Below are 12108 nucleotides of genomic sequence, written 5' to 3' on the forward strand. Positions count from 1 at the left end.
TAAATGAGGATCTCATTACCCAAGGGTTTCTTTTGGTGCAGTTCGCTTTGAGTGTTAGAGCATCGTTAGAAGTTGGCGAGACTGCTTTCGGTGAGAGAGCTCCGCTTCCTTTTTCTGAATGTAACTTCGTCACGAACTGGAAAGCCCAACTCAACGGTGGACCAGGACTGATTGACGCACAAGAAGAACAGTACTTGACACGGACAAAGGCACGGCATGTGACTTTGTTGACTTGTTTTGCCGCAATATCACTAGTTTTTGTATTTTACAATTACAGAGGTGAAGGTAAACAGTGGTGGAAATTTACCGAGCCACAAAGCATTGGGGTTAATATCCATCACTTTCACCGACGTGCCAGACACAAACCGAAAATTTCTTTATTTCTGCCAATCTATCGAGAGTGGTTTATGGAAATTAACTTCTTATCTCTTCGGCTGCTAAGAGCTGAATAGTTGTTTAAGCGTGCACTAAAGCAGGGAGATAATGTAGCACAGTAACAATGTCAACCATATTCGGAGTTTGTGTAGCCAATCATAGCTCGCCTTCAACGCTATCCGCTGTTAGTATATACTAAAACTTGCTAATCATTACCAAACAAGCCAATCAACGCTCGCGAAAAGCACTATTCACCTGTTTGGCATATACTTAACTTAAATATTGTTGCAAATCTTAATCCTATAAGCAAGCTCCCCTTTGGTAATCTCCCTCACTTCGCGAGAGAGGTGGCTTGCAGGCAAACACATCCCACCTACTGTGACAAGCTGTGCAACTGTCCCTCAACTCTCTTATTTTTTTCTCTTACATTTTGGACAAGAGTCTTTGGATTAACGCCGGACATTGTTGACATGCACCAGGTGTTCAATTCGCGAAGAGAGACATGTTACCGGCGGATCTGCGCCAAGTGAGGCGATGAGTCCTTGTTACTAACCTTTTCCATTCCATTCTTGCCTTGATCCTTCTGTTGTGAATTATTTAGGTACTTATGATTTAGCGCTTGGTTGTGGTTAGGATTTGAATTCCATGGTTACTTCAGTTTTTGCTATTGTAATGCGTTTCCTGATTTTGAATGTCTAGTTGTCGGATTCTTTAATCAGGTCAACCTTATTGTGACAACAAATATCCTCCAACCCCACCTAAGCGAAAAAAAGACCGTTCCCTCAGAACTGTCTAGTTTTATCCAATTTTTTCATAGTTATTATGTAAATAGATTGATTTCGTGGTCAAGTGGGTTGTCCTTGGCCGACTGATTATCGAAAAATGACGTTTGTCGACAGAAATTGCTTTGAACCTGCACTTGTTTTGGGCTTTCGTACCGAAATACCGAAATGACCCGCGTGCCCACTTACGCCCAGTGATGGTTTATATGAAACGTAGACTATATAGTTGGTAATTAAATAGAGGAGAAGTGAGAGAGGTAAACCTGCTGTTAGAAGAAGTTAGCAGTAATGGTTGGGCGATCAGAAAACTCAGCGATTAAATATTCAGAAAAACTGAAACGACAAGTCTAGATTCTTGGTCCCTTCCGCTAAGCTCGGGATGTCCTTCCAGCTATTGCTCATGTCGACGTTCTAACACTTCGTGAAGTTTTGTTGAAACACCCCACTCCCCTCCTTTTATCAAGACCGGCCGCTATGAAGAGCTCCGGCTTATTCCACTGAATGGTGACGGATGTCGAGCTAAGGACAACTTCTTAGATGCCTGGACTAGTGAAAATGGGACAGGAATGACCAGATGATTGAAGAAATTAGACATTAAATTTACAAGGTACTTTGAATAAGGACATAAGTTTCCAACTGTTAGCTTTAAAGAAGTTGTACATATATCAGAAAACTGTCATGACAAATAGTTTGACAAGCTATCATGTACTCGAAATAAGACTAGTTGACTCAAACAACCTATTCACACCAGTTACTATTAGATTTTCCGTTTGTCCCTTAATCCGCTCTGAACCATTCACACACGGCAGGTAATGTTTCATTATCAGCTGGTGACCATTCACATATCTTTCCCGTTTAAGTGGATTATTTGTTACGCGTGAAGAACTTAACACTGAGAACCACTTACACGAAGTGCTTCCACGGCCATGTCAGTTCCACGCAGTAATTTTCAAAGGTAAACATCTTGGTGTTGTCGATAACAACCGTAATTCTCCATGCAAGTGCTGCTTGTTTTAGGAGTCGTTTCGCTGTTTCTTTCCACTTCTGAAGGACTTGAAGCAAAGAAAGGTAAAATGAACTGCCGCTCCTGCATCCAATTGTAGACAAAAACGATGCTGTTCTTTGTTGACTGTACTCGACTGTACTCTAATCCTTATTAAATTACAGTATCTAATTTCTCACCTCTCGCAATACACACGATTTAGTCTGCCTCGATACAATCATAACATGACAGATTTGAGAGAGAAAATTCAGGTCACCATTCTTCAAAATGTGAGATAATTGACAGCTATATCCTGTGTTAGATACCGCTTAGTACCTCTTTTAATCAATAGCGCAGTTAAAAATTTCCTTCACAACCCAACCCGGCTCCTTACATCCTTATCCTTAAACCGTTCCTCGATGTACAGCGTTTATCTTAAACCGTTTCTTATAAGCCCGGGGCTTATACAACTTCGAAAGAGGTTTTAAGAGGGTTCATGAGCGGAGGAGCTTATATCCGAGGGGGCTTATAACCTGAATAGAAAAGGGACTTTGAAACGAGCTATAGCAACGCTGATCAAAATACGTTTAGCATTTGCTGTTTTTAATTAAACTTAAAAACATCATGATAAATCGGATTCTTTTAATACATTTGGAACAGAACTATAACTAACAACGTTAACAAAACTGGAACATAACGAAACGGAAGTCCATCAATGCTTTTCTATTAGTGAAATTTATATGTCTGATTCACACCGATTCACTATCCCTCAAAACAAGTTAAAGCTAGAGGAGGGCTCGTATAGGGGGATGGGGGGAATGTGATCAAATGTACTTTTCTGTTTACAGGTAGATAGGCCCACAACCGGAGGGGGGGGGGAGGAGGGAGTAGGGAGTAGGGGCTTATAGGCGGCAGTCTATGGTATCTCATCAAAGTATGTCAAATTAAGACATCTAAACGAAACTGATTAAATTGTTCAGTTTCCTTACGGATCGCTAATAGAAGTCTATCTGTTGGGAAGGGTAATGCGATGAATTTTGATGCGTTTTATGAGCACCTTTTGTTGTATGGAACAATTCAAGAATTTATTAAGATTATGTGTAAACAGGAAGACATACAGACTTTGTGGCTAGAAGCTGGACTGTAGATAGCGGGGTCTGTCCATAAGCTCACGGTACCTCCTTACTCAGAAATATGAATGGGTATCAGCGAGTTGTCAACGAAACTTAACGAGTCACCAGTAGCAACCCTGTAATGGACCAGCCTTCTCACCGAAATGAGGAAATACTTATTTTCATGCCAAACTATGAAAAAAGGGATAAGCTCTGGTACTCGTCGACCAATAGGCTTGCCATACTCACCTTCCCTGCCATAAAAGAGTTTGCAAAGTAACATAACTAATAAATCAAATATTGATAGGTATACATTTATCAATTTTCTCAAATAATTCTTTCAGGACATCACAGGCACCGTCTTAAGGAATTAGGGAAGCAGAAAAATCTTCGAGGAAGCCTGAAGGAGGAAAAATTGCTTGCTAACGGCAAATATAAAGTTATCGGGCGGAACCTAAAAGCAAACCAGACTACCAGAGAGGCTACCGAGAGAAGCTTTGCTTTACTGAGCAGAACGTACAGCCTAAAAATTAAAAAAAAGGAGGCAAGTATACACCATAAGCGTACAAACCACAATTTCCCAAGCAAGATTTCTCCGCAAATTTTTCAGGAAAGTCCTTTCATTAAGCAGGAAGTTAGAAACAGCCGCGCACCGAAAGCATCCTTTGTTAAAGTTCCGTCTAGTGCACCGAGAGATTCGTTTGAAATAGTGAGCGAAGGAAAAGGATCCACTCAGAGTAAGACGAAGGACGAGGTGTTGTTGGAGACCTTGATGCAAACTGATACTGACTCGGATTCAAACCCACCAATCACAGATGATTCTGAACAGGATGAAAACGAGGATATTTCTGTCCCAAGAAGCAATCGCAATAGCGTACATCGTACTGATAACAAGGAGAGACCCGATGATACAGACGAAGAGAAGCTGCCACACACAGATGACCTTGAAACAAAGGAGCAATCTCGATATGACCATAATAATAATGCTGATGATGGAGACGATGATGATGAACCAGATGATGATAAAGAGGACGCTAATGAAGACGAAGATGACGCCAAAGAGAAGAAACCCGTGAAAATTGAAAATCAAGAATCACAATTGCAAAAGATAAAACATGATGAAAATCAAAACATTTCACCTTACGAGATATCGGATCAAATGAGCCAAGACTTGACACGTATTCATGGGGGCATCGAGGATCCAACTGCCGCCCTTGCATATCAAGAACGTCATCTTAAGGCCATGAATGAGCTAAGGGCGTATTCCGCTCGGATAAGACAAAAAATGCTGCAGCGTTTACGATTCAGTTATGGAAACATTGTCAATCAAAACACTTTGTTGGTTCCGCAATATTACATTTCACAGCCCTTGACTATTCCTGAGGTAGCAGTTAAAGTCCCTTCACTGGTAAGACCCTCAACCTCAGTTTTTCGAGCAGCCTTTTTGAAACCCATGCAAAGGACTTATTCACTTCCGCAATCAAACAATCAAGGATATAGTATCAATGTTAACGGCCTACGTGGAGTATTCTCTAAAACACCAGGTTATGTTGTACGATTTCATTCACCAGATAGTGAAGTCACAGTCGTCAAAAAACAGCATGTAACAGATCCAACGAGAGTAAGAGCACTAAAAAATGTATATTAGAACGAAGAATTTACTTAATTATGGCTGAGATTGATTTCTGTGTGCCTTTTCCCCTGTCATTAGATTCATTTAATTTTGTTGAAGGACAATAATGAATTTTGTGTGTCGGCATAAAGTGTTTGTCGGGGGTAGACAAGGACAATAAATCCAGTTCGTTCATTTAGGTTCCTTTTCACCTTTCACCACGCAATCGATCAAGTGTACTGCTGTTTTTCCCCAAAGAACATTGATGAGAGAAAAAAAAAAACAAAGAACCGGTTTTAATAGGAACGGAAAAACCTCGAGAGTTCGTGGGTTAATCGTCGCATAAGTATCTAGATTAAGTTGCCTAACTAACATGGTAATCGCGCATATGGAGTTAAAAACTCCAATTCTGGCCTATTGCTCACAGGTGCTTTGGTACTTTTTGGAGTTTTTAGTTCATTCAAGCTAATGCATGAGCGCGCAACAGGCCTATTAAAACTACTTCGTCCTCACCTTTAAAACTAACGAAGCCGATGCTAGCAAAAATCAACGATGAAACAATCCGCGGTTCAGATGATGCCACTAATGTTTTGGTAACAACAGACCTCCTTAGTGTTTCTTGGTCTGAGGCGAAACACGTAGCAACTTATGGGTAAATCAAACTCAGAGAATCTGAAGAACTTTCAGAAATCCATACTCTACAATTGATTAAGGCATTAGGGAGCGTTTAAAGCCAAGCAGTCACAGATATCAACAATGTATTTTAATACACAATTCTGCGTCTGCGCAGTCTCAAAGTTACACGCACTCAGACACTGATTTTTCTTCTTGGGGTCTGGAATCCACCCTATTTTCCAGAGCCCATCCTCCGGCCAAAGATTTGCGATTTAACTCGGTTCAGCCAGGCCTGTCAAAGGTATGAAAATAAAATGATAGGACAAAGTTCAGACAAGACTTAAATAATTCTTCAATCGATAAGTTGTTTAAACCTTGGCTGTACTCAAACGTATCAAATACGTGTCACTGGGAATGAACAAATCCAGGATGAACAAAACACTGTACCAGTGTTTTTCAAGTCAAAAACTAGATAAACCTCGTTAATTTTCGTAAGGAAAAACTAAGATATCTAAACTACTAGCTTTTAAGGCATACGTCGTATTGATGTATAGTAGGAGTGAAGTCTGAAAATAAGTATCTGAAGAAGTCAAGTAAGAAATATGGCACTGAATTTCCAGAGCTATGAAAGACCTTAGAACCTAGTAGTAATTGTCGGTCACTAGCTAAATTTCCTTTTAAAATATACCTAGCCGACGACGCTGTCTCCAATTGGTTGATTTACCTTTCAGTTCCATGAGCTAATCTCTTGAAAAAATAGTGCACGGATCCCTCCCACAAGCGCACGCTTCTTTTATTGAACTATGTTCTCAGCCTCCATGCTACATTGCAGGACTCCATTCATGAACGGACACATTCTGTCTGGCCGGATAGGATACACGCGGTGTTTCACGCGCTGGTCGTGTTAAGCAGATAATAGTCATGAACACATGTTTAATCTTCTTTAGAAATTATGACGTTCTTTCACACTTTGTGGTATTTCAGATTGTATTGTACTCACGCGCTTGCGCACCACTCCATCCTTTGTCTCCAGGGTGACAGGTTTCTCTCGTCTCAGGGCAAATACACCTTGCTTTGTCGACACTTCTAGATCAGGTGATATAGGACCATTGGATACTAACGCGAACGTGACATTGGTGTCTTGCAATTCAAACTTCAGGGAGCAACCCAGATAGTGTAAACTCAAGGTTAATTTAGTCGTCCCGGGAGGAAGGGTAGAATTGAAGTACAGGCCATCACTTCTGATTCGGAAACCGCCATACCCGTAGATAACAGCCTGCAGAAATCCTCCAGCTCCTGTAATGAAGTTCACTGCTCCCTTGCCATTTCGCCTTTCTGACCACACCTACAAAGGCAAATTAATTTTGAATCCATATAAGAACAAAATGGCATTAAATACAGTGAAATAGCCATTAGAGAACTGGCAGCGAGTTTGAAACATCGTTTGGCTCCAAAATACCAAGGGTAAGCTGTATAAGGTACTACCTTAAAGGGACCCTGGATGTTAGCATAGTTCTTGAAAAAGGCTGTTTCAGCTTTCTTTTCCTCGCCAGCCTCCAGCCAGCCAATAGCAAACATAGCATGAGTCATGGCGGGTCCTTCAGGATCTGTAAGCCTCTCATAAAAAGTCAAGTCGTTATATCGGACCTGAAGAAAACAAAAAGGAAAACAAAATGTTTTAAAATATTCATGCTTTACTTTATCAACTTTGGGATCCTCACATGTTGGGACAGGTTTGAAGTACACGGTATATATAAAATCATATGCGTGCATAATTTTTTCTATATCTTTATGTTATCTACACGCGTGTAACGGTCATTAGCTTGGACGAAGGCGGTGAATTCGGCCGAAATGTAGGTGAGGGATATCTTGCTTGACTCTTATTTTGTAATGGGCGTTAAGGCCACGCAAACGAGCAGCAGAGCTTTGTCTCTTGGAAATACGTGAAAAAAGCTAGCCACTCAAACTTTAAAAAGGATAGATACTTCTTCTGTAATCACCTACTGAGGGCTAAGTCATCATTATGTACAAATCCTTGAACATCTTACTTTCCATCGTCAGGAATGCATTGTAACAAAGGGTATTTCAAAAAGTAAGAATGGGTACTATAGAATATCTATTTTACTCCGTCAAATCCCCGTCTTGCTTATCAATTTGGCCTTAAAGCCACTCACTTGTTTATCCATTTGATACATCAAGGGAAAGCCCACCAGTATAACGTCTGCCTGTTTAACTATCACATTTGCAACATATCCCTCAAACTCAGGGTGATAGTTATACTTGCTGTTAAAGGGGATGTAAATCTTTTCCGCAATGGTTGACCACACCTCGGGCACCTTCTTGCCCAGGATTTCAGCGGCTTCTTTAGCAAACAGCAAATTTATCTTAGCCACCACATTGGTGAAGAAGGAATTGTTAACTGGATAGTGATACTCGTCCGGTGGCATCACGTGATTGATGATGTATCTGTCTTTCTCAGGATCGTATTCCACCCGGCTGGCCCAGTACTCTGCAGTCTGGTACGTAAGGGGGAATCCAACCTCCCGCAACCAGTGAAGATCCTTAGTAGCATGCCATAACATCTTAGCGGCCAGGGCAATGTCTCCCGTGATGTGATTCTGATTCTTGGCGTATACTTCTCCTGGGGAGGTCTCTAAGCCAGTAAAGGAGCTCTCCCATGGAAACATTGCGCCTGTGTGCGGTGCAATTCGAAAATCACGTAAGAAATCTACCATTTCTCAAAATTATTTTTACACCAAACTGACAAAAACCAATCAAATACTAACAATTGGTTTTTGTACAATGTGCTGGTCTGTGCGTCCATATCTGCCGTTCCGTCACTCCACCTATGCGCTAAACTTCTGTTTTAAACTTTGCCATTTTGTTTGACCCACGAGAGATTTTTTTCTATCTTTTTGTCCCCAGATCTGTCTGTGAGCCTGTCTGTCCCTCTGTCCATTTGTGTGTTTTTGGGTATATACTCATTTTCCTACCTTTATAACCGTATTCCTTAGCAATTCTGCGGGCTGCGGGCAGCCGTTCCTTTCGATATCTCACAGAACTCCTCGCCAAGTCAGGGTGCAGCAGTACTAGAGGGGGGTACATCCATATGTCTTGATCCCAGAATGTGTGTCCCATGTACTCTTCTGAAGCCGGAAGTCCGCCGGGACTCAACCCGTACGGCCAGTCATGTCGAGTGGAACTCAGAATGTAATACATACTGCCGTACACAGCCTGGGCCATTTCTAGGTCCCCTTCGATTTCAATTCTGCCAGTATCCCACAATGCTTTCCAAGCAGCTTTATGCTCTGCAAGAAGCTTTTCCTTCACTCTAAACGAAGTGAACGTAAAAATAAGCATTTGTGTTGCAGGACAATTCAATTATTTCTCTTTACATGGACTACTTAGAGTCTAGGTCGTAAGTTCTTTCCAACAGTGTCAAAAAAGGATCAATTCATTGCCTAATTTTTTCTTCACGTTCTTCACATGCAAATGATTATAATCTTCTCCACTCAGACATTCTGGCGCCGTCATTCGTTATTAGTGCCTCTTCATGTTTTTCTGTCATACCAACGAATTGTTTTAATTTAAAAGTCTTAAGGTTTTCAATTGACACATCCAAGCCTTCTCGGTTATAATGAAGTGAAAACAAAGTCACATAATGTAGATCCTTACAGCATAGCTTCGTCCCACTGAAAGAGGGCTTCAGAGAGCGGGTTGAACTTGGTGTCCAGGTTTGTGGCTATTGAGGTGATGTAGTACCAGGTTTGCTCATCTGAGCTAGCCGTGATTGTCGATGGATGGCTAGAATCTAGGTACTTCCACACAATTGCCACGTTCGGGCGAACACTTCCATATTCCTCAGTCTGTCTTACCTACATTTATATTTGAATGAATGAGGGAATGAACAACAAGATCAGTACTTGGTGCATCCTCTGACAGTGCAGTTACACCGCTAGTCGTGTCATTTAAATCTGGTGATCGCCCTCCATTCAAAGAAGTCAATTTCGTTTGTTTCGTCTTCTGTCAATAATCCCCTCTGACCGCGGCTTCTTTAACTTTGTGTGGTTGCCGGTTTACCTCCTTGACTGTTTAATTCTCTACAGCGAATATCATCTACTTAGCTTGACCCTCGCTGAGTGAAGGAGAAGGGCTGATGCGTGATATTTCGACAATCTGAGCGGAAGTCATCGTCAGGGTCAGGTTGTTTTCCTTCTACGCCCTGACTGTAGTCACAATTGTCTTTACGCGCTTAATAATTATATTTACCCGTAAACGAATCGAACGGACAAAGTGTGATGAAATAAGTTGAAGCAAAGCAATTGAAGCGATTCAATAAGTCGAAACGATTGTGACTGAATCACGCTGTCCTTCAATAGAAATAAACCTGAACTAAACTTCAACACACGCAAACTGAACCTGTACTAAGGAAAAATAATTGACTAAGCCGAAACAGACAAATAGCAAAGTAAAATCTAACATATGAAAGAAACGAAGCACAAAATATAGAACTAATTGACAAAATCTACGAGAAAGCGAAAAACTAAACTAAAGTAAAAGGCGAAGAACGTTTAAAGAGAAAATTACGTAATCGCTGATATACCTAGCGCCCACGCTGACGACTTCAGAAGCGTAGATATTCCAAAAAGTTATTAGGTAGAATTTTATTTCAGCAGCCACTGCACTGTATTTGTTTATCATCATAACTAACTTCATAGAGAAAAGGAAATTGTGAAATGGATAAGGCCCTTTAACAGAAAAAGCGAATTTTTATCATACAGCGGGGGAGTATGCTGAGGGAAAAAAGGCTAGGGGTGAAATATAACGAGAAATATTATTCGAGCCCGGATTGGGACAAATACAAATCGTTCCTTACTGAAATGGCGACTTATAAGCTAGGAATAAGCCTGAAGGTGAGAACTTGGGAATATCATCGTTATCAGTTTACAAAAATATATTTGGCTTTGATGTCCCTTGTAATCTACAGCTCCGGAAATAAACAGACAATAGTCAATGGATATGTTTTGTCCATTGTTGTCCAAAGTAATCGGCCAGGTCACGTCCACCCTCTCTCAACAATGTATTTATTTATATCTTAGAGCTGAAATAGTGCTATTAGATATGAAAACATGAATATAAAACATACCAAACCTACGCCAGCAAGAGCTTCAGCTCTGTTTGACTCTTTCATGTAAAAATCAATATCCTGTGTGATGTATCCCATGTTTGGAGTAAGGTCCATCAAAAATTCTCTTCCCGCGTTGTTCTTCGCCGTTAGTTCCACAATCAAGAGATTCTTCCTGGTTCTGTGTGCATAAATCCTTTGCTCCACAGTCAAATTAACCGCCTCAAACCACTTGTAAAAGACTCCCTCGTACACGTCCAGCGCATATGAGGTATTCCCAGGGGTCTTCCTGATCTTAAAATTAAGAGAAGCTGTCGAAGGAATGCGCGCTCTATGAGGATGCTCGTAAAGGTCTATTGGGTAGATCGGATACTTCTTCTGGTAAGCCTTGCCATTATAAACACCCGATACATGCACTGTATCGCTGTAAATCACTGTGCCTACATAGCCGTTCGCAACAGAAGCCATGAAGTTTCCATTCCTGCTTGATAGCACAGTTGATGGGCTGTTTTGTTCTGGCAGTTTGTCGGTGACGAAGCGAGTTGGTGTTCCAACTGCCGGAATAGAGTATACTGTTGGCACAGCACCCACTAAAAGTAAGGCAAGCGCTACACTACAGCCTCTGAGGTTCATCTTGTAACTGAAGCACACTCAAAGAGATGTCCGCAGTCTTACCTACAGTATTGGCAGCAGATGGCTACATTCTGACTAACAGGAAAGATTGGGTTACGTTATGATCTCATTGGCGAATGAATCATTAAAAAATAACAACGGTGATGATTGATAGAGAGAGTTCACTAAACCGTAACAAAAAACAATTGTCCTCTTTACTCACACAATAAAAATCATTGTCTCAAAAACCGAGGATGAAAGAAGTACTTAACAGCTTGTGCAATTCGTAACATGGCTATTTTTTTGTCCATTAGCTGAATACGATTACATTTCGACCGCGATTGAATAGTGATGGCAAAGATTACCTTGTCTCGTCACGCAACGTTCTCCGCTTAGTTTCCTTCATAACTGTTGTTTGGTCTCGTTACGCTGAGAAAGTTGCGTGACGAGATCAAACAACGGCTGCAAAGGAGACCAAACAGTGGCGGATCTAGGGAAGGAGCCCGGGGGCTCGGGCCTCCCGTATTTTAGGTGAAAAAAAAAAAAAAAAAAAGCCGGGAGGGCAAGCGACAAAAAAACGCCTTCCCCCCCCCCCCCCCATTAGCTCATGGATCCACCACTGCTAAGGACCGCTTGGAGTCTTTAAAAGTGCGATAAGCGTTCCGAAAAGTCTAAGAGGTTAGGGAACCCTAACCATTACACACTCTTCGGTAGAACTCTCAGCTTTCCTTCGTCCTTGTCTACTACTTTTTTTATCCATCACACAATATTTGTCACTGGGTTATAGAGATGTTTTCTAAACAATTTAAGAACAGCAGCTTTAGTTCGATTTATTTCTGTATCCATCGACTTATGATCTATTAATTATTGATTTATTAAAAAAGCAAAACGGT

The 12108-nt window shown here is 41.1% G+C and overlaps 2 protein-coding genes across 3 annotated transcripts; one reads left to right on the top strand and one right to left on the bottom strand.

The window, feature by feature from the left end:
* Positions 1 to 2039: 2039 nt before the first annotated feature.
* LOC113668975 (uncharacterized) lies at positions 2040 to 5062 on the top strand. Its single transcript, XM_027184960.2, has 2 exons — positions 2040 to 2225; positions 3596 to 5062. Exons 1-2 carry the CDS (start codon positions 2153 to 2155, stop codon positions 4897 to 4899), a joined length of 1377 nt encoding a protein of 458 aa, XP_027040761.2. The 5' UTR covers positions 2040 to 2152; the 3' UTR covers positions 4900 to 5062.
* Positions 5063 to 5611: 549 nt separating this feature from the next.
* Positions 5612 to 11768, bottom strand: LOC113668974 (protein-glucosylgalactosylhydroxylysine glucosidase). Of its 2 annotated transcripts, none has more exons than XR_003446050.2 (7): positions 10625 to 11768; positions 9154 to 9353; positions 8472 to 8809; positions 7653 to 8170; positions 6964 to 7125; positions 6203 to 6823; positions 5612 to 5770 (listed from the first exon to the last, which is right to left on the bottom strand). XR_003446050.2 is itself a non-coding variant. In XM_027184959.2 (7 exons), the coding sequence occupies exons 1-7, from the start codon at positions 11234 to 11236 to the stop codon at positions 5711 to 5713; spliced, it is 2235 nt and encodes a 744-aa protein (XP_027040760.2). In that variant the 5' UTR covers positions 11237 to 11457; the 3' UTR covers positions 5612 to 5710. The 2 variants fall into 2 exon arrangements, 1 of the variants encoding a protein (XP_027040760.2); XM_027184959.2 differs by having other exon boundaries at positions 6479 to 6823; positions 10625 to 11457.
* Positions 11769 to 12108: the final 340 nt, after the last annotated feature.

This window comes from Pocillopora damicornis, chromosome 7 (genome assembly GCF_964200805.1).
Source record: "Pocillopora damicornis chromosome 7, jaPocDami1.2, whole genome shotgun sequence".
Lineage (NCBI taxonomy): Eukaryota > Metazoa > Cnidaria > Anthozoa > Scleractinia > Pocilloporidae > Pocillopora > Pocillopora damicornis.

Bases quoted from the DNA above. Each gene is read 5' to 3' on its own strand.
- LOC113668975 (XM_027184960.2), top strand. From the start codon at position 2,153: ATGCAAGTGCTGCTTGTTTTAGGAGTCGTTTCGCTGTTTCTTTCCACT. The intron at 2,226-3,595 runs GTAAAATGAACT...TAATTCTTTCAG, and splicing joins AGGACTTGAAGCAAAGAAAG to GACATCACAGGCACCGTCTT.
- LOC113668974 (XM_027184959.2), bottom strand. From the start codon at position 11,236: ATGAACCTCAGAGGCTGTAGTGTAGCGCTTGCCTTACTTTTAGTGGGT. The intron at 8,171-8,471 runs GTAGGAAAATGA...CACCGCACACAG, and splicing joins TAAGGAATACGGTTATAAAG to GCGCAATGTTTCCATGGGAG. The intron at 6,824-6,963 runs GTAGTACCTTAT...TTGCCTTTGTAG, and splicing joins ACATCCAGGGTCCCTTTAAG to GTGTGGTCAGAAAGGCGAAA.